General features: G+C 34.4%; 2 protein-coding genes across 2 annotated transcripts; both read right to left on the bottom strand.

The window, feature by feature from the left end:
• Positions 1-235: 235 nt before the first annotated feature.
• LOC120330666 (sodium-coupled monocarboxylate transporter 1-like) lies at positions 236-7631 on the bottom strand. Its single transcript, XM_078113817.1, has 15 exons — positions 7417-7631; positions 6721-6831; positions 6516-6606; positions 6327-6444; positions 6086-6153; positions 5619-5773; positions 5098-5238; positions 3586-3715; positions 3038-3126; positions 2727-2830; positions 2354-2514; positions 1785-2100; positions 1457-1632; positions 980-1063; positions 236-436 (listed from the first exon to the last, which is right to left on the bottom strand). Exons 1-15 carry the CDS (start codon positions 7557-7559, stop codon positions 236-238), a joined length of 2088 nt encoding a protein of 695 aa, XP_077969943.1. The 5' UTR covers positions 7560-7631.
• A 6737-nt stretch (positions 7632-14368) lies between these two features.
• Positions 14369-21878, bottom strand: LOC120330667 (sodium-coupled monocarboxylate transporter 1-like). The gene is made up of 14 exons (XM_078113467.1): positions 21638-21878; positions 21084-21194; positions 20879-20969; positions 20690-20807; positions 20358-20425; positions 19860-20014; positions 19212-19352; positions 18557-18686; positions 18029-18117; positions 17703-17806; positions 17335-17495; positions 15537-15852; positions 15143-15318; positions 14369-14743 (listed from the first exon to the last, which is right to left on the bottom strand). Exons 1-14 carry the CDS (start codon positions 21778-21780, stop codon positions 14639-14641), a joined length of 1908 nt encoding a protein of 635 aa, XP_077969593.1. The 5' UTR covers positions 21781-21878; the 3' UTR covers positions 14369-14638.
• Between the last annotated feature and the right edge of the window lie 633 nt (positions 21879-22511).

Here is a 22511-nt window from a genome sequence, read left to right as displayed (position 1 = left end):
TTCGTAGGGTATAGCCAGCAGGGCGTTGCTAGTTACACGCAATATCAACAATGTTGCCTTCAAACCTATTCACATTTCTCGTTATAATTATAATTGAATAACATGGAGTTGCCAAAAGTAAGTAATCAAATCCTCTCGTTTTTTTATATTTTGAAGTCCTGTTTTATCCTTATGATTCTGTTTATCTCATTTCTCGTTTTTCATCGTACTGTTCGCAATATTTTAATTCTCACATTTAGTCAATCAACCTAATCTTGCCACAATGAAGGCCTGCAATTTTTTTAAGAATTTGCTCAATGTCAGGACACTCACGCTCACCCACGTGGGAGCAAAGAAGACTCATCTCATAACAAAATGAATCTATATATATCCAGTACTTTTTGTATTTTCCGTTTCTGATTGAAATGCTGAAATCATAAATAACGAGTCCTCTGATCTAAATTCATTTTTAAACATTTCATAAATTTTGTTTTTTATTTTAGTTATAATTAGGGCGCAAAATTCGGAATACGGCCACAAAACCTCCGGAGAGAAACGAGAATCACAATGTTGTAATTAAGTTATAATAATAGGTTCCATTACATTTGAACCCACGTATATTTGAACCCATGACAATTGCACCTGTATGCTATTGCACCTATGGAATTTTTTTTGTTTTTCTTATAGTTGAACTCATACTAACCCTAACCCATGGGTTTTAGCACCCGCATATAGATTAAACCCGTGGATATACACATGGGTTCAAATGTACGTGGGTTCAAATTAACGGTCACCATAATAATATATTGAGAATGCTAAATTATTCAACAATAAAGGATGAGGTTTAATTACGATTCGACTTTTACTGAGATGCCGATGGAAATTGAAAATTTTAGCTAATCTAATGAAACAATATTCATGAAATAAAGTTATCTTCTGCCTGTTTAAATATATGACAGCTTCAAACGTTGTCATCTGTTTACAAACTGCTCATTTTTACCGCGTTTTTGTCATCTACGAATGATTCGTTTGCATAGACATTGCCAGGATCCATCTGTACTGAATAAACGCCACTTGTTTCCTTCTAGGAAAAGATATGGCATTTATTCCAAAATTCATAGAGCCTTTTTATATAAAGCATAGGCTGTCATGTCCGAAATAGCATATCCCAATTCCTACATTTTAGTGCGAACGTAATCAGTTTAGTGATATTCAATTTTAAAAGAAATGAAATCCATTACAGTTCAGTGCATGTTTTTAGGAGATGCTTTTGCATGGGTATATGTATAAACTGGATGTTACTTAAATGGAAATCTGACATTAAATTGAATCATATATTTAGTCATAGGATAGCTGATTGCACTACAGATCTCACGCTATTAAAAAGAAAGTTTCAACAGAGCCCTCGGAAAAAAATTTCACGTATAATACTGAATAGACTGCATTCATAGTTATCAAGAGTTTATATAGTACTTACCGTTCTATATTTTTCTGATTTTGTTCCAAACTTATCATCGTTGCCATCTTCACTCCATTCAATCCCAAATCGTAGAAACTTTCGGACTTTTTCCGGAATCCATATTCTGAAAATCCAGAGATCGAAAAGTGGTCTCAATAACTTCGGATTTACTTTGTGGCGATCTCTCCATCCACCTGGATATAGAAAAATTTCAGGTATTAGCTGTAATAAAGAGTTCATTGACCAAACACCGAATTTTGATGCAAGGTTTGTCAAATTTGAGAAAACAAATATGATTTATTTAGTACGTTTTGTCTATTACCTGTATGGAAGATTTTTCACTTACCGGTTAAAAGACTAATAATACAACCGCTGATTATACAACCGATAAAACCAGTAGCGCTGATGTATCGAAAAGACAGTGTATAGAACGGGACATCTTCATCATAAATTTCTGGAATTGTAGTTGCATCGACTGGTGTTGTCCAGTAACCAAGAGTAGTGTAGTTAGTTACTATCTCTTCTCCGTTGCATGTGAAATTGCATTGATCTGTAGTAACATCCATTGCTCTCACAAAATCGTTCGACTGTGTGATGCTTTTCCTTCCTAAATAGAGCCAGGCCCCTGATGCAATACCACAGATCACACCACCAGAAGCTCCCTACAAACAAGGGTTTGTGAAACTAAATATATTGAGTATTTCAACTTTCTATATTTAATTGATATAAAATTGACTTCGATATTGAATGCCTTATTATTATCATATTTCCTTTCAATTTAATCCTGTTTTCTTTAGTATTCGTGAAAATGGGCCTCACCGTTCTGTTTGCTGCGAATGTGCCTATCACAATAACAACGATGTCGGTTCATTATAGTATAAAGAAATGAGTATCATTTAGGTAATTGAACCATACCTTCCAGTTTGCGAATGGAAATTGCATTCCTAAAGTGAATAATCCTAATAATGGTCCCATGGTGATAGAAATTAAGCTTAGTGCTGCTTCATATATTTCAAGTGCGTTCGTCATCAATGCTGCGATCCCAATGCAAACAACGCCAAAGAAAAATACCATTCCTGAATGTAAAAACTTGAAAATAATTCATCCAACCTTGAAGGTTACTTGGAATTTACATAAATATGAACTTCATCATTTAAAACAAACAAAGTGCTAAAATTTAGGCTTTGTTATCCGCTGTTTTTTTTTTTAAACTTTCACTTTCCATACCAGAAGAACTTTATTAATCTCGACGTAAATTGCTATTTGATTAACACGATGTTACATTTACCTTTAGAGACATAAAATTGAGTTCGCTCGTTAAATTTTGTGTAAGGTGTAACAATATTATCCATTGCTGCTGATGCCAATGCATTCATCGTTGATGAAATCGTACTACAAAACAAAATAAACTCGGGCTATCTGAAGCTTCAGAAAACACATTATATATATATATATGGTACAATTGGGTACATAATTAATACCTTCGCAGTTGAAGGTATCTGCTCAATTTGCAGAAGTTTGAAAACGGGCTTCCGATTTCAAATTCACGAGTGTATTCATTGGAATTGTTTTTATTTTCGAAACTAAAGCATGACTTACCTTAAGGTAGCAGCAAAAATGCAGGCCAGGAACAACCCGGGTATTCCGTAATAGTTGTGATATACATCCATCACAAGCAGTGGGATAATCTGATTAAATGAGAATGATTACTTTATTTTTGGCTGAAAGTAATATGCGATAGCTGTTTGTAGAACAATGATATGAAAGAAATTCAAGAATTTCATGCTTTTGGAAATCTTTTCAGTCAATTTAATTTTGAGTTAAAAGAGTCGAATTTATTTAAATATGTTTGTTGTTTTTCAAATTTGTTTCATCTGTTTGCGTGCATCATTGTGGTATGTTGTTTAAAAATCTGCGTAATAACTTTTATTAAGTGATTTTACACGTTCGGCTTCCAGAACCAATTTTCAATTTGTATATAGCCTAGTAGCCTAAATGGAACTTTTGAAATCCCGTTAGATTAGGTGGTTTTTAAATGTCAGTATTATCAAGTATTTTAGTGGGTTGCGAAGTTCGAGCATATGCTCAATTTCACTTTAAAAGAATATGTGTTTATAACACTATATTCCAACAAAAAATGTACAAACCTGATCAATTTTGCTGATACATCCTTGCTCAAGCGGATCACATCCTCTGTAATGTGCGTAAGCAACGATTGCAAGTAGGAACGCTATTCCATACAACATAATATGACCAACAATGTTTACCAATGCAGTCCTAAATATATTTTAGCTTAATTTTATTAAAACCATGAAGAAACGGAACGATAAATTAATGCTGTTTCGATTAGATCAGTGGTCTTCAAACTTTTTCATACACGACCTCATTACGTATGATAAGAACTCGCGACCCCAAGTTATATATATATGTTCACCTACAGACACGAAAAATATATTTATCAAATTAGGAAATTTATTAAAAGAACCTAATAACAACCCTATTTAATCAGTGTGAAGAATGCGACTGCTTCCTTCCAACGAGATCTTGCAACGCAAATCTGTTCTACGTTTAATCGATTTCGGTGCTTTGATCTAGGCAGAATCATAGCACTTAAACTCAAGCTTTCAAAAAGATTGATCATACGATATTTTTCTTTTATGTTTATCAGCTATTTAATAAATTGTAATTATCAATATGACGGTAGTCTGGAAAATGAGGCTTTGCAGTAAAAGCAACGGCCACTGTACAGTACATTTAAGACACAATAACAATTTACTTTAAAATGTAAATACTGTCGTTACGCAATAGCTTTATTACAAAAGAAGTCACTTCAATTCGAAATACCGAAACTTGCTAGCCTATGTAGCGTTATTCAACTTAACAGTGCAGACACTTAACAGTGAAACACTGTTTTTCACACGGACTAAATTTGTGATTGTGATGTCATAATTAATTTATCGTAATCGCTCATGATATTACCTGTCTGCGTGCTTGTTATTCATTCTTTTGTTTGAAGTATCTAGCGTTAAGCCGAGAAGTCACACACATAATAAAAATAATAAAAGAAAAGACAACGATGGGCACTCGGCGACCCCAGAAATATTTAAGACGACCCCACTTGGGGTCGCGACCCACACTTTGGTGACCACTGGATTAGATCAATATATAGTCAATTAAATTGAATCACCGAGAAACCGGTTCCAAGCACAACAATCAATCAGTTATTCGTTTTGTGGCCTTTATAGTCAATGTTTAACTTAAAATTCGTATCTAGTATTGCACGAAGCTAAAGGATTCTTGTTTATACATATACCAGATAAATTACATGAATTTTGTTTTTCTCAGTAACATTAAATCGAACCTGAAGGTCGTTACAATATTCATCACTATTTAATTGATTCGTTATCGTTTCCTTCATAGCGTAAATCAATTTAGAAAATAGCCCAAGAGGACCATGTTAAAATATTTCGAAGTCGCGTATGATTAAAAAAAGAGTTTAGTGTAGTCTGTCTTTAATCAACTAAGGAATCTGCCTTCGTGGAGCCGATTTCACAAGCTCTTTAGATTTTATGTGAAAGTACTTGGCATTTTAATCTACTAAACTACTGGCCTAAACAGGCTCTTATCAAAAACTCTTTGAGTTTTGCAAATATACTTACATCTGTGAATCTTTCAGACTTTTGCAACTAAAAAATCTCTGAACTGCTGGTTGAGACGTTCCGTACGAAGCTGTTGTAACTATGAGAGAGTCTATGACTACTGACCAAAATGTATGTCGAATCCGAACATCAGTTTCGAAACTTGAACAATAAAAATTATAACAATATATTTGCAAAATATTCGTTTATTGGATTCGCACACCTAAATTATTATTAATTATTAAATGATTTTTAATTCAGATGACTCAAGCCCTTTGGAGAAAACTTAAATGACAATTACCCACCGGTAGATGCAGTTTTTAATAGGATCGCTACGTGCTTTGGTGCTAGCACTATATATATATATATATATATAGGATGTGATAAATTATCAGTCCTGATTGAATCCTAGTACTGCTAACCATATTATCTCCACTGTCGGTATCTACTGTCCACGGGTCCACAACTGTTATGACTGAAATGCTGCATTACGATATTTCAGTTATTATACTGTAACCATAGCATTACATATGTTCACTTACTGCACAAAATCGATTCTTCCTCCTTCATAAGCGGCGTTCCAAATTTCTGCAAATCCTCCATTTATCATAACGCCTCTAGTAACGACTGCTATGACACCAACTACAATTACGAAAGATTGAAACACATCCGTCCAAACGATTCCTTTGAATCCACCCTGAAATAAATATATTTTAGATTTGACTTAGTGATCAATGCTTGGGGATCGTATTTTAGGATGAAAAAAAATAGTTTCTTCTGTTAGATTATTGTTGGAGTCAAGTTGTAAATATTTTTCTATCAACTACCAAACACTTTAAAATCTTTTCGTATCCATTACATATAGTGAGTTTTTGACCCATTGCTTTGTCTCTTTCTTTTAATTAAATGTTCTCCATTTAAACTCGAGGAAACAACAAAGGAGAACTTAAAGTTAATACAACTTGTCAAAAGCTGTAATAACAAATATAAAATTGTTCAAAATACTTACAAAAGTTGTATAAAGGATGCAAACAACGCCGCATGCGAGAATACTTGCCCAAGTATTCAAACCAGACACTGGAAGGAGAAATTTTTGTAAATGAATGATTGTAATGAGGGGGGGGGGGGGGGTAATATATATATTTTTTGATACCATCTACCTTATGAATGTATGTGACTTAATATAGTACCTACTTTCCATAATAGTATAACATAAACATCTGTATATAGTTCATGAAATAATATCAAACCTGCTTCAAATGCAATAGCAGGTGCATACATGTTGACTCCAGAATATACGAGCGCGCCCGACATAAACGTTAAAGTACCCAAAATTTGTGTCACTCTGTTGAATCGCAATCTCAAGTACTAAAACAAAATTATCAAACTATTGTTTGTTATATCAGCCATGAGAATACAAATATACTTAGCACACTCACATCGTAGACGCTTGTGATTCCCGCTGCATAGTAAGTAGGCATGAAAATGTGCGCTGCAATTATTGGAGCACTTATCGTTGCGATCAATCCCCTGAATAAAGTGTACTCAGAAATTCATTTCTTTATAACCTTCAAATTTTTGGTACACTCTTGCTTATATTTTATCACTTCTAGTTTTGCTGTAGTATCAGCCGATAAAACTTACCATGAAGCCATCGACCCATATAGGTAAATTTCTGCGGGTGTGGAGAGTAAATTGAGTGCAGATTCATATGTAACACATAATGATATTGCAACCGGCAACATCGACATGGATCTGTATAGGAAATGTAACAAATAAACAATGACAGGAAAATGATACACTCAAGTATGCGTTCCAATTATTGTTTGTCCATGAATTAGCTTTTTACTGCACCCGTCGCAAAGTTTCAAAATTTAAAAAAAACACTACAGTCCGATAGTTGCTTGTCAAAAGTGTGTTTGACTAATCATCTCTAGAAAACAAGGATCATTTGCCTTTGCTGTCGGTACACAACCATTGCTATTTGCCGTAAACAAATACATATTATAATATATTTGGAAAATGAAATGTTTAAAAATCAGTATGCTCGAGTACAACTATTATCACAATATTTACATATATTAAAATAGTCTATAGATATCAGCAAATTATATCAGATATGCAATTTTTTTTTCATTGTTATATAAATATATATCATAAGCACTTCGCGATGAATGCATTTCGTGCGGAGCAAATAATATTCACACTTTACATAAATATAAGTTAGTACATTTATCATCAAATAAATCGAAAAAAAAATCAAAAAAAAAATTCCAAATAATGAGTTTCTTAAATATGTTGCTGTTTTTAACAAATTCAACCATGGAAATTGTCTCTTACTTTGTAGCATTCAGATAATCATTAGCAGAATTACTGTTGCGTTCACGATATGCATTATATATTCCGATAGCAACTGATAAAAGCAACATCAATCCAAACACGACGTAATCGACCGCAGAGAAGGTGAAACCAGATTCCGACATATTTTTCTATCTTATCAGATGTCTACTACAGTATTCTTAAAACGGCATCTGTGGATTACAATTTATTTCTGTATTCAAGATTTAGTGAGATATTTTCAAAACAAAGTAAAAATCTATGCCAATCAAAACATTGCATTTGTCGTGTTGTTAAAATGCAAAATTATAACGAGTGCATATGAGCTTTTTATCAGGTCTGAAATCATAGCCTTTTTAGAGTACCTTCAATATGTTACCAGTGATATACACCAGATTAAAATATGTCCATCTTCAATTGATCTTCGAGACGCTGCCTTATATAACCACAATGAATAGCCGTTATACACAACACATATATAAGTTTTTCACATGTAGTCTGGGCATTACTAATAAACATTTACGGTCAGAAATCTTCTGTATTCGGTACTACTTTAGAACCTTGATAAACTATTTTATTCATGAAGGCCCCGCCAACACGAACATCAGTTTTTATCAACTTGTTGTAATATATGCTATTACGTTGTTGTTCTGAAGAACTCTTTGCCGTCGCTGTAACAATTTTTCAATTTGTAAGCCTTTGAAATACGTAATAAAGCATTTGACGTAAATTGACTCATACAGTTTAATGAGCTTTGATCCAACGGTTAGGTTATATTTTTATTTATTGCACGATTCGCAAAATTAATTTGGAAATATTGTGAATTCGTACAATTGAATTGCTATTTATTGCTTGCAAACTTGAAATTGAGCATCGTCGATATGAAAATTTGTATCAAAGCAACCAAGCAGTGTATATACCAAAACTGTAAGTATAATATAATATTACATAAAACATGTAATATTTTCGATTTGCTTCGCAAATATTTTTTTGATGAAACAAATTCGGAGTTTGTATTGTGTTATATATGTCAGCTTTTCATCAATACCCGTGGTTGAAATATAATTGAATTCAGTTCAATAGAACATATTTACGCATTCTCAAGTCTTTTACTTTAGGATTTGAGGCAACTTTGTCAATTGGAAAAGACGATATAATTGTTGGAACCAACTTGAATACGCTACTGAGATCGTGTTTCTGTTCTAGGTACAATTCTATTCCACCATCACCTGAACAATCAGGCAGTTCAATTCCTACAAAACTTACCAGTTTGCACATTCTTTCAAGCTTTCCTATCAAGAATCTAATGACATGGGTATGGATGGAAAAATATTTTGAAACGTTTTTAGGACTTTTTTTCCTTTTCCCCAGTAATTTTGGTTCATTGCAGTCAATTTTGGTTTATTGCAAAGGTATTATTAAGAATTTGAAGGCCTGGGCATGGCTAGGAAAATTCATCAAATCATTTTCAAGCGGAATTTGTTTTTCTGTTCCCCCTCAGTCACGCTCCGGTGATTTTATGTCACATCTCGAGAATGTTAATAGATTGAGATGCCGGTATCTGGGCGATACAGGGTAAATAAAAAGAATCAGTTTATGACGTGATATTTAAACTACTTCATGGACTAAAGCAGTGGTCGGCAAACTTAATGTACTCGCGGGCCGTATATATACATTTTAGGTAGCGTGCGGGCCGCATTGATTTCTGCCTCCGAGCAATTGCCACATTAATCATCAAATTATGGCGCACACGTCCTTTCTATTCTGTGTCAAAGTGAGACGTGTATGTTGCATTTTAAATTATTCATTATCAAACAAAACATTGTTTTTATTTTCCTATCATTAATATGCAGGATGAGCTTTTTTCTGTGTCATGGCCAAACCGTTGCAATTAAATAGCAACCTAGTTGTCCCGCAGTGCGTTGTCTGACTCTAAATGACGATCTAACAAGCCAGCAAGAAACTTATTCTTAGCGTAATGCATTTTAGATAAAGCAGCTCACAACAATATGTGTCCCCGAACGAGCACTTTGCACTGTCGGGCAGATGAGTAGTGGCGCAACCTCTGGTCTCGGGGTCAAATTTCGTATTTGCAATGACGCGTTTCGTAATGACGTTCAATATCGAATAACTGCGGTGCTGACTTGCAAACTGACTTTGGAATGCGCAAGAAGGAAAAGATTTTCTGTCCAAGAACGGTCCTCATCGCAAATTTGCCTTTATTCCCCGGCGTTTTTGCATTTTCAAATATTCAAAATGAACTCGACTTATAATTACAACCAACATCAAGTGAACGACATATACAACTGACGCTATTTACTACCAAAAGCGTTTTACAGCAGTACTTGTACCACGTATATCCGAGTCAATACATTAATGAATTTATAATCAAATTTTTGTTTTATGCATCATAAGTCCGGGCGTTCGCGGGCCGCAAAAATTTTGTTCGCGGGCCGCAGTTTACCGACCCCTGGACTAAAGGGTACAGGGGCAGCACGCCAGACGAATTTTCGCTATTCGTCCGGCGCAACGACGCTCCTGCATCCATCCTTCATCAAACGTGCGTCGGCTTTTTACTATTTTCTAAACTATTTCTTATGATTTCCCTCGCGGGTAGCGTAGCGACCTTCCACTGGATAACTATGAGTAAGTATATTTACGACAAGGTAGCGGTAACATCTTAACTGAAATGTTTTTTTTTCATTCGTTATAATTTATTGTTTATTGATATGCCTCATACCCAATATGCTAAATCCGCGGATATTGAGAATAAATATACAACAGAATTTTTCTTCTCATGGTGTAGTTATATTCGACTCAACAACACCTTGGCAATTTCTACAATGTGCTTTGCGACGCTACCTTGGTATGAAACCACAATGAATAGTCATTATGCACAACACGTATAAGTTTTGCACATGTGGTCTGCGCATTAGTAATAAACATTTACGGTCAGAAACCCTCTGTACTCGATACTATACTTTAGAACCTTGACTAACTATTTATAAACTATTTTATTCATGAAGGCCCCGCCAATACGAACATCAGTTTTATCAACTTGTTGTAATATATGCTATTTAGTTGTTGTTATGAAGAACTCTTTGCCGTCGCTGTAACAATTTTTCAATTCGTAAGCCTTTGAAATATGTAATAAAGCATTTGACGTAAATTGACTCATACAGTTTAATGAGCATTGATCCAACGGGTATGTTATATTTTTATTTATTGCACGAATCGCAAAGTTAATTTGGAAATATTATGAATTCGTACAATTGAATTGCTATTTATTGCCTACAAACTTGAAATTGAGCATCGTCGATATGAAAATTCGTATCAATGCAACCAAGCAGTGTGTATACCAAAACTGTAAGTATAATGTAATATTACATAAAACATGTAATATTTGCGATTTGCTTCGCAACCCTTTTGTTGATGGGCATATATAAAACTTTGATACAATATTGTCATTGTTGCATTGACGTCATCTTTTATTGCTATGAAAGTCAGGAAGATAATTAAACCTCATACCCAATATGCTAAAACCGCGGATATTGAGAATAAATATACAACAGAATTTTTCTTCTCATGGTGTAGTTATATTCGACTCAGAAACACCTTGGCAATTTCTACAATGTGCTTTAGCGCAAACGCTTGTTGTGTGATCGTTTTCCCATTTTGAGTGAGGGAACGATATTTTCGAGCCTTCGTTATCGATCCAATTTTCGACCACATCGTGTGTTGCCCAAACAAGGTACTTACTAACTGTATAGTTCTAATAATTGACCAAACTGATACGAGTGAGTATTCAGCATTTGTATTGTGTTATATATGTCAGCTTTTCATCAATACCCGTGGTTGAAATATAATTGAATTCAGTTCAAAAGAACATATTTACTCTTTCTCAAATCTTTTACTTCAGGATTTGAGGCAACTTTGTCAATTGGAAAAGACGATATAATTGGGGAACCAATTTGAATACGCTACTGGGATCTTGTTTCTGTTCTAGGTACAATTCTATTCTACCAGCACCTGAACAATCAGGCAGTTCAATTCCTACAAAACTTACCAGATTACACATTCTTTCAAACAGAGAGGTCTTATCAAGAATCTAATGACATGGCCTCGGATGGAAAAATATTTTGAAACGTTTTTGGACTTTTTTCCCTACCCCCAGTAATTTTGGTTTATTGCAAGCAATTTTGGTTTATTGCAGAGGTATTATTAAGAATTTGAAGGCATGGGCATGACTAGGAAAATCATCTTCAAGCGGAATTTGTTTTTCTTCTATCCCTCAGTCACGCTCCGGTGATTTTATGTCCTATCTCGAGAATGTTAATAGATTGAGATGCCATATCTGGGCAATACAGGGTAATTAAAAAGAATAAGTTTATGACGTGATATTTAAACTACTTCATCGATTAAAGCAGTGGTCGGCAAACTTAATGTACTCGCGGGTCGCATATATACATTTCAGGTAGCGTGCGGGCCTTATTGATTTCTACCTCCGAACAATTGCCACATTAAACATCAAATTATGGCGCACACGCCCCTTCTATTCTGTGTCACAGTAAGACGTGTATGTTGCTTTTTTGAATTATACATTATCAATCAAAACATTGTTTTTATTTTTTTATCATCAATATTCAGGATGATGTTTTTTCTGTGTCATGGCCAAACCGTTGCAATTAAATAGCAACCTAGTTGTGTCTCAGTGCGTTGTTTGACTCTAAATGACGATCTAACAAGCCAGCACGAAACTTATTCTTAGCGTAATGCATTTTAGATAAAGCAGCTCACAACAATATGTGTCCCTGAACGAGCACATTGCACTGTCGCGCAGATCAGTAGTAGCGCAAACTCTGGTCTCGGGGTCAAATTTCGTATTTGCAATGACACGTTTCGTAATGACGTTCAATATCGAATAACTGTGATACTGACTTGCAAACTGGTTTTAAAATGCGCAAGAAGAAACAGATTTTCTGTCCAAGAACGTCCTCATCGCAAATTTGCCTTTATTCCCCGGCGTTTTTTTATTTTCAAATACTCAAAATGAACTCGACTTATCATTACAACCAACATCAAGTGAACGACATACAACTGACGCTACTTACTATCAAAAGCGCCTTACAGCAGTACCACGTATATCCGAGTCAAGACATTAATAAATTTATAATCAAATTTTGTTTCATTCATCTTAAGTCCGGACGTTCGCGGGCCACAAAAAATTTGATCGCGGTCGCATTTTGCCCGCGGGCCGCAGTTTGCCGACCCCTGGACTAAAGGGTACAGGGGCAGCGCGCAGGACGAATTTTCGCCAGTCGTCCGGCGCAACGACGCTCCCGCATCCATCTTTCATCAAACGTGCGTCAGCTCCTTACTATTTCCTAAACTATTTCTTATGATTTCCCTCGCGGGTAGCGTAGCGACCTTCCACTGGATAACTATGAGCAAGTATATTTACGGCAAGGTAGCGGGAACATCTTAGATGAAATGTTATTTTCATTTGTTAAAATTTACTGTTTATTGATATGCCACTGTAAATCAAACATGGCAAACGGTCACACAACTGCCACTAAAAGCCACCAATTTTCAATTTCGTTGCATTTTATTACAGCCAATATGGCAAATGAAATTCAACCTCTGGCGATAAAGCTCGGCTCCGAGGTCGCATTCTTAAAATAATCGCCACAAAAAGTTATATCAGTTTTATAAAATTTTAAACCGATTTTATTCAGAATTCAAAAACGACTCGAAATGTTCCATATAAAATGAAAAATAATTCAAAATTGAATTTTCGATTGAGTTAAATGGAAAGTCTTTATTACTATTTTGGTCTTTAGCACATATGTAAGCGATATTTTCAAGTTTCGAAGCAACGTCCAGCTACACTTTGACTAGGGCTAGGCATTATAACAAAATTTGTACTGCGGCGACAGTTTTATAGGTCACTAAAACCCGAGTCACGAATTGTGTACTTGTGTTTAGCAATGTTTTGGATTTGTGTAGTAAAAAATGATTCTCTCAATACAGGCCACTTAAAGAATGAGACAAAATGGCGTGTTTGTTTAAATATACCAAACTTGGAAAATTGCAGGAACATCCTCAATAATATTAATCAATATTTTTCTCCGCAAGTATTTAATTTGCTTCTTCGTGGAATCCTTTGTAGCTGTTTAAAATGCAATATTTCAATCCTGAACTCTAGCTAATAAAAATATCTCTATGCAAGTGGATTTAATACACAAAAATATTGAAAATGCCATCAATTGTTTTTAATTAAACCAAAATCTTTTTGTCACATTTTTTTTTTCATTGTAAATCGTAAAAATATATTGTGATAAACATATAGCAGACAAAAGTCTGATTCACATTACTCAGAAATGTCCGACAACTCAATAGCCTACGTTGTTGTTACGCTAGCCTAAATATTAGAATCAGACGTTTTTGGTAAATTCGCACAGCGGCAATTTTAGTCCTGTGGGTATAGCCAGCAGGGCATTGTTAGTTACACACAATATCAACGATGTTGCCTTTGAACCTATTCACATTTCTCGTTATAATTATAATTGAATAACATGGAGTTGCCAAAAGTAAGTAATCAAATCCTCTCGCTTCTTATATTTTGAAGTCCTGTTTTATCCTTATGATTTTGTTTATCTCATTTCTTGAGTTTCATCGTACTGTTCGCAATATTTTAATTCTGACATTTAGTCAATCAACATAATCTTGCCACAATGAAGGCCTGCAACTTTTTTTAAGAATTTGCTCAATGTCAGGACACTCACACTCACCCACGTGGGAGCAAAGAAGACTCATCTCATAACAAAATGAATCTATATATATCTAGTACTTTTTGTATTTTCCGTTTCTGATTGAAATCTGATGCTGAAATCATAAATAGCGAGTCCTCTGATCTAAATTCATTTTTAAACATTTCATAAAGTTTGTTTTTTATTTTTAGTTATAATTAAGGCGCAAAATTCGAAATACGGCCACAAAACCTCTAGAGAGAAACGAGAATCACAATGTTGTAACTAAGTTATAATAATATATTGAGAATGCTAAAATATTCAACAATAAAGGATGAGGTTTAATTACGATACGACTTTTACTGAGATGCAAATGGAAATTGAAAATTTTAGCTAATCTAATGAAACAATATTCATGAAATAAAGTTATCTTCTGCCTGTTTAAATATTTAACAGCTTCAAACGTTGTCATCTGTTTACAAACTGCTCATTTTTACGGCGTTTTTGTCATTTACGAATGATTCGTTTGCATAAACATTGCCAGGATCCATCTGTACTGAATAAACGCCACTTGTTTCTTTCTAGGAAAAAAAATGGCATTTATTCCAAAATTCCTAATTCCTACATTTTTGAGTACATTTTAGTGCGAACGTAATCAGTTTAGTGATATACAATTTTAAAAGAAATGCATCCCGTGGGTAGGTTTTTACAGTTCAGTGTATGTTTTTAGGAGATAGTGCATTTTTCAATTTTAATCCTGTGAAAATGCTTTTGCATGGGTATATGTATAAACTGGATGTTACTTAAATGGAAATTTGACATTAAATTGAATCATATATTTAGTCATAGGATAGCTGACTGCACTACAGATCTCACGCTATCAAAAAGAAAGTTTCAACAAAGCCCTTGGAAAAATTTTTCACGTATAATACTGAATATGAACTGCATTCATAGTTATCTTAAGTTTATGTAGTACTTACCGTTCTATATTTTTCTGATTTTGTTCCAAACTTATCATCGTTGCCATCTTCACTCCATTCAATCCCAAATCGTAGAAACTTTCTGACTTTTTCCGGAATCCATATTCTGAAAATCCAGAGATCGAAAAGTGGTCTCAATAACTTCGGATTTACCTTGTGGCGATCTCCCCATCCACCTGGATATAGAAAAAAAATCAGTTATTAGCTGTAATAAAGAGTTCATTGACCAAACACCGAATTTTGATGCAAGACTTTTCTTCTGAATCCTCTCATATGTTCATTGAAATTTAGTTTCAAGATATATGTTTTCTTGACACTAAGGCTTGTTAAATTGGCGGAAACAAATGTTATATTTAGTGAGTTTTATCTACTGTATGAAAGTATTTTCTCTTACCGGTGAAAACACTAATAATACAACCGCTGATTATACAACCGATAAGACCAGTAGCGCCTATGTATCGATAAGACAGTGTATAGAACGGGACATCATCATCATAAATTTCTGGAATTGTGGTTGCATCGAATGGTGTTGTCCAGTACCCATGAGTAGTGTAGTTAGTTACTATCTCTTCTCCGTTGCATGTGAAATTGCATTGATCTGTAGTAACATCCATTTCTCTCACAAAATCGTTTGACTGTGTGATGCTTTTCCTTCCTAAATAGAGCCAGGCCCCTGATGCAATACCACAGATCACACCACCAGAAGCTCCCTACAAAAGAGGGTTTGCGAAGCTAAATATATTGAGTATTTCAACTTTCTACATTTAATTGACAAAAAATTGGTTTCGGAAGTGAATGCCATATTATTATCATATTTTCCTTCCAACTTAATAGTGTTTTCTTTAATATTTGTGAAAGTTGGCCTCATAAGCGCTCTGTTTGCTGCGAATGTGTCTATCACAATAACAACAATGTCGGTTCATTATAGCAGGGATGTGCAAACTGCGGCTCGCGGGCCATATGCGGCCCGCTTAGAAAAATTGTGCGGCCCTGTTGCAAAATACACGATATACATTATAAAAACGTGTTTCGCACTGAAGGTATTTTAAGTCGGTGTGACAATAAATTTTAACACAGGAATAGCAGATTTCTTCAGAAGCTTATGCGTTTTAATTCACTAATTCTGCAATAACCCCTAATAATGCCGTAAGATCAAAAGCAAAAATAAACAATTTGTGCTTGCAACTACTAGAAAGTCTATCTTAGTTAAAAGTGTGGCCCGCGGCTTCACCCAGTTACTTGTATTTGGCCCTCCAATAAAAAAGGTTGCACACCCCTGTATCATAGTATAAATCAGGGGTCGGTAAACTGAGGCCCGCGAACTAATTTTTTGCGGCCCCCGAACGTCCCGACTTTAAATGCATAATATAAAAATTGATTACAAATTTAATGTTCTCTCCACATGGATTTGCGCGGTAACGAATCCAGCTATACGGCGCTTTTCTGTAGCGTCAGTTCTGAGTTGTATGCCGTTTACTTGATGTTGGTTGTAATTTTCAAACAGGTTTATTTTGATATTTAAAATAGAAAAATGGGAATTTTTCTCTTTCCGGGAAAGAAGGGAAGTTCGCGTTGAGGGTCGAATATTCCGAAGTGGTTGGAGAAAAAATTTTTTTCTTTTCTGCGTATTTTGAAAACGGTTTACTTGATATGCAAAGTCAGCATCGCAGTTATTATTAAGGGATTCAATGTTAAACTTCATTACAGAAACGTGTCACTACAAATACGAAATTTGACCAAGAGACCCCAGGTTGCGTCAGTGCAAAACGTATAATGTGCACGTCACATATTGCTGTGAGCAGCTTTATATGAAATGTATTACATTCACAATAAATTTCGTACTCGCCTGTCAAATTGTCATTCGGATTTTGGAAGACGAATTGTGGGGCAACAAGGTTGTCATTTGATATCAAGGCTTCGACACATAAAAAAAACATCAAGTAAATAAGAACAATGTATAGTTTGATAATATATATATATATATCAAAAATGGCAACATGAACGTCTCATTGTAACTCAGCAATTGACGGTGCGGGTGCGCCATAATTATGGGTTTAATCTGGCGATTGTTTGCAGGCAGATATTAATGCGACCGCACGATACCGGAAATGTGTATATGCGCCTGCGAGTACTCAAAATTTGCCGACTACTGGTATAAATAAATTAGTATCATTTAGGTAGTTAAATTATACCTTCCAGTTTACAAATGGAAATTGCATTCCTAAAGTAAATAATCCTAATAATGGTCCCATGGTGATAGCAAGTAAGCTTCGAGCTGCTTCATTTAATTCATTTGAGTTTGTCATCAAAGCTGCGATCCCGATGCAAGCAACTCCAAAGAAAAATACCATTCCTAAATGTAAAAACTTGAAATAATTCATCCGACCTTGAAGGTTACCTGGAATTTACATATATATGATTTTCATCCTTTGAAAAAACAAAGTGCTAAAATCTAGACTTTGTGATTCGCTGTTTTTTTAAAACTTTCACTATTCATACCAGAAGAACTTTATTAATTCCGTCGTAAATTGCTATTTGATTAATATGTTGTTGCATTTACCTTTAGAGACATAAAATTGAGTTCGCTCGCTAAATCTTGTGTAAGGTGTGACAATATTATCCATTGCTGCTGATGCCAATGCATTCATCGTTGATGAAATCGTACTACAAAACAAAATGAACTCGCGCTATCTAATATCTCAATAAACACGTTATATATATATATATATATATATATATATATATATATGTATGTGGTACATTTGGGTACTATCGTTCGCAGTTGAAGGCTCAATTTACAGAAGTTTGAAAACGGGCTTCCGATTTCAAAGTCACGAGTGTATTCATTAAAATTACTTTTATTTTCAAAACTAAAGCATGACTCACCTTAAGGTAGCAGCAAAAATGCAGGCCAGGAACAACCCGGGTATTCCGGAATAGTTGTGAAATACATCCATCACAAGCAGTGGGATAATCTGATTAAATGAGAATAATTACTTTATTTTTGGTGGAAAGTAATATGCGATAACTGTTTGTAGAACAATGATAGAATCTAATGCTTTTGGAAATCTATTCAGTCAATTTAATTTTGGGTTAAAAAAGTCGATTTTTGTTTAATTAACTATGTTTGGGTCAATTTGTTTCATCTGTTTGCGTGCATCATTGTGGCGTGTCATTCGAAAATCTGCGTAATAATTTATATTGGGTCATTTCACACGTTCAGCTTTCAGAATCAATGCTCAATTTGTATATAGCTTAATACATGGGACTTCTTGAACCCCATTAGAATATGTGATTTTTAAATGCCAGTACTAACAAGTATTTAAGTAGGTTGCGAAGTTCGAGCATATACTCAATTTAACTTTAGAAAAATATGTGTATATAACACTAAATTCCAATGAAAAAGAGACAAACCTGATCAATTTTGCTGATACATCCTTGCTCAAGCGGATCACATCCTCTGTAATGCGCGTAAGCAACGATTGCAAGTAGGAACGCTATTGCATACAATAAAAAATGGCCAACGGCGTTTACCAATGCAGTCCTGAATATATATGTTTTATATATGTATATATGATTCCCGAGAAACGGTTGGCAAAGACAAAAATCAATCAATTATTCTTTTTTAGCCCTAAATAGTTTTATATTTTAACTTCAAATTCGTATCTAGTATTGTACAAAGCCAAAGTATTCTGTTTTATATATAAATACCAGATAAATTACATGACTTTTGTTTCTTTCAGTAAATTTAAATCGAACCTGAAGATCGTTACAATATTCATCATCATTTAATTGAATCGTTATCGTTGCCTTCATAGCGTAAAGCCTATCAATTTAGCAAATAACGAGAGCCCAAGGGGGCCATGTCAAAATATTTCAGTCGCGTGTAATTAAAAACTAGATTTGAGTGTAGTCTGTTTTTGATCGACTAAGGAATCTGCCATCGTGGAGCCAATTCCACGAGTTCCTTATACTTTTTTAGAAGTACTTGGCATTTTGATCAGTCTACTAAACTCCTGGCCTGAACAGGCTCATATCAAAAACTCTTGAGTTTTGCAAATATACTTACGTTTGTGAATCTTTCAGACTTTTGCAACTCAAAAATCTCTGAACTGCTGTTTGAGTCGTTCCGTAGGCAGCTAATCCAGTTACAAGAGTGTCTATGACCACTGACCAAAATGTATGTCGAATCCGAACATCAGTTTCGAAACTTGAACAATTCAGATTTTGATTAAAGTTATATATGTAAGATTCATTGGATTCGCACGCTTAAATTATTATTAATTTTTAAATAAAAATGACTCAGGCCGTTTCGAGAAAACTTGAATGCCAATTACCTACTGGTAAATGGCAAAATGCAGTTTTCAATACGACGCTACGTGCGTTTGCGCTAGAGCTAGACCAATACATATAAATCGATATATTGTAAAAAATACGCATACAAAAGTCAACATATCTATAGATGTTTTTACGTGATTTTCCTTGTGAATATAAGGTTGACCACACCATTTGGTTAACCAAGCCCAATCATGCACTGTTCTTGTAGGTCTATCGTCATGTTTAGGATATGATGAATTATCAATCCTGATTGAATCCTGGTACTGCTACCCATATTATATCCGGAGGTCCACTGGTCCCCAATTGTTATGAATGAAATGCTGCGTTACGATATCCCAGTCATTATTCTGTAACAATACCATTATATAAATTCACTTACTGTACAAAATCGATTCTTCCTCCTTCATAGGCGGCATTCCAAATTTCTGCAAATCCTCCATTTATCATAACGCCTCTAATAACGACAGCTATGACACCAATCACAATTACAAATGATTGAAACACATCCGTCCATACGATTCCTTTGAATCCGCCCTTAAATAATAAATAATCTTTTGGATTTGACTTAGTGATCAATGCCTGGGGATCGTATTTTAAAATGAAAAAATATCTTTTTGTGTTAAATTGTTGTTGGAGTCATGTTGTAATTATTTTTCTCTTTAACTACCAAACACTTCGAAACTTTTCGTATCCATTACATACAGTGAGTTATTATATGATTTCTCGGTACTCATTGCTTTGTCTCTATTTTTTAACATTTTTCAAACTTGGGGAAACTGCAAGGGGGCCTAAACCTAAAGTTAACAATAAGTTAAAAACGTTAATACGACTGGTCAAAAGTTGTAATGGCATATATAAAATAGTTTAAAGTACTTACAAAAGTTGTATAAAGGATGCAAACAACGCCGCATGAGAGAATACTTCCCCAAATATTGAAACCAGACACTGAAAGGAAGAATTTTTGTGAAAGAATGATTGTAACAATGATATTTTTCCTTTTTCTGATATTCAAGGTATCACTCGTCTATTTCCTAAACTGATATTCAATCTCTTTTAAACGGTTCAGATCACTGGCGGGATTAATATATATTTTTTCGATACCATATATCTTACGAATATATCTGACCAAATATAGTACCTACTTGTGTAGATATATGCATAATAATATAACATAAAAATCTTCATATAATTCATGAAATAATATCAAACCTGCTTCAAATGCAATAGCAGGTGCATACATGTTGACTCCAGAATATACGAGCGCACCCGACATAAACGTTAAAGTACCCACAATTTGTGTCACTCTGTTGAATCGCAATCTCAAGTACTAAAACAAAATTATCAAACTATTGTTTGTTATATCAGCCATGAGAACACAAATATACTTAGCAGACTCACGTCGTAGACGCTTGTGATTCCGGCTGCATAGTAAGTAGGCATGAAAATGTGCGCTGCAATTATCGGAGCAGTTATTGTTGCGATCAATCCCCTGAATAAAATGTACTCAGAAATTCATTTCTTCGAAAACTTCAATTTTTGGTACACTCGAGCCTATATTTTATAACTTTTAATGTTGGCTGTTGTATTAGCCGATAAAACTTACCAAGAAACCATCGACCCATATAAGTAAATTTCTGCGGGTACGGCGAGTAAATTGAGTGCAGATTCATATGTAACGCATAATGATATTGCAACCGGCAGCATCGACATGGATCTGTATAGGAAATGTAACAAATAAACAATGACAGAAAAATGATACACTCAAGTATGCGTTCCAGTTATTGTTTGTCCATAAGTTAGCTTTTTACTGCACCCGTCGCAAAGTTTCTAAATATAAAATAAAAAAAATCACTACAATCCGATAGTTGCTTGTCAAAAGTGTGTTTGACTGATCATCTCTAGAAAACAAGGATCATTTGCCTTCGCTAAATGTCGGTACACAACCATTGCTATTTGCCGTACACTAAAACATATAATATATTTGGAAAATGAAATGTTATCAAAAATCAGTATACTCGAGTACAACTATTATCACAATAATTACATATAATAAAATAGTCTATAGATATTAGCAAATTATATCAGTAATGCAAAAAAATGAGTTTCGTAAATATGTTGCTGTTTTCAACTCTTGAACTCTTGAAAAATGTCTCTTACTTTGTAGCATTCAGATAATCATTAGCAGAATTACTGTTGCGTTCACGATATGCGTAATATATTCCGATAGCAAATGATAAAAGCAACATCAATCCAAACACGACGTAATCGACCGCAGAAAAGGTAAAACCAGATTCCGACATATTTTTCTATCTTATCTGATGTCTACTATTCTCAAAACGGCAACTGTGGATTACAATTTATTTCTGTATTCAAGATCCAGTGAGATATTTACAAAACAAAAATCTATAACAATCAAAATATTGTAATTGTCGTGTTGTTAAAATGCAAAATTATTACGAGTGCATGTGAGCTTTTTATCAGGTCTGTAGTCTGTACATCACTAGCCGTTTTAGAGTACTTCCAGTGTGTTACTAGTGATATATAACAGATTAAAATGTGTCCTTCTTCAATTGAATTTCAATATCCTACATTGGTATGAAACCAAAAAAAAAATAGCCATTATGCACAATATATATACATTTGCGCATGTAGTCTGCAACTCTCATATTGTTTCCACCTGTTTCGTTTACCTATTTGAGGTGTTAGTAGTAAACATTTACGGCAAGAAACCGTCTTTACTCGGTACTACTTCAGAACCTTGATTGACTAACTAATTTATTCAAGAAGGCCCCGCTAACACGAACATCAGTTTTGCCAGCTTGTTGTAATATATGCTATTTTGTTGTTGTTCTGAAAAACTCTTTGCCGTCGTTGTAACAAGTTTTGATCGGTTTTTTTTGTGCAAACTATTTATACGTATTTTAAATATGTAATGAAACATTCGACGTATATTGACTCATACAGTTTATTGTGCTTTGATCCAATGGGTATGTAATATTTTTATTCATTGCACCGATTCGCAAAATTAATT

This window comes from Styela clava, chromosome 6, assembly GCF_964204865.1.
Source record: "Styela clava chromosome 6, kaStyClav1.hap1.2, whole genome shotgun sequence".
NCBI lineage: Eukaryota > Metazoa > Chordata > Ascidiacea > Stolidobranchia > Styelidae > Styela > Styela clava.
The sequence above is the reverse complement of the archived record's forward strand: the minus strand, read 5'-3'. Positions and strand labels throughout refer to the sequence as shown.

Coding starts and splice junctions, on each gene's coding strand:
- LOC120330666 (XM_078113817.1), bottom strand. CDS start 7,559: ATGTCGGAATCTGGTTTCACCTTCTCTGCGGTCGATTACGTCGTGTTT. Junction 2,831..3,037: donor ATTTTTGCTGCTACCTTAAG/GTAAGTCATGCT, acceptor TTTGTTTTGTAG/TACGATTTCATCAACGATGA. Junction 1,064..1,456: donor AATCAGAAAAATATAGAACG/GTAAGTACTATA, acceptor ATCTTTTCCTAG/AAGGAAACAAGTGGCGTTTA.
- LOC120330667 (XM_078113467.1), bottom strand. CDS start 21,780: ATGTCGGAATCTGGTTTTACCTTTTCTGCGGTCGATTACGTCGTGTTT. Junction 21,195..21,637: donor GATTATCTGAATGCTACAAA/GTAAGAGACATT, acceptor TTTCCTATACAG/ATCCATGTCGATGCTGCCGG. Junction 14,744..15,142: donor AATCAGAAAAATATAGAACG/GTAAGTACTACA, acceptor TTTTTTTCCTAG/AAAGAAACAAGTGGCGTTTA.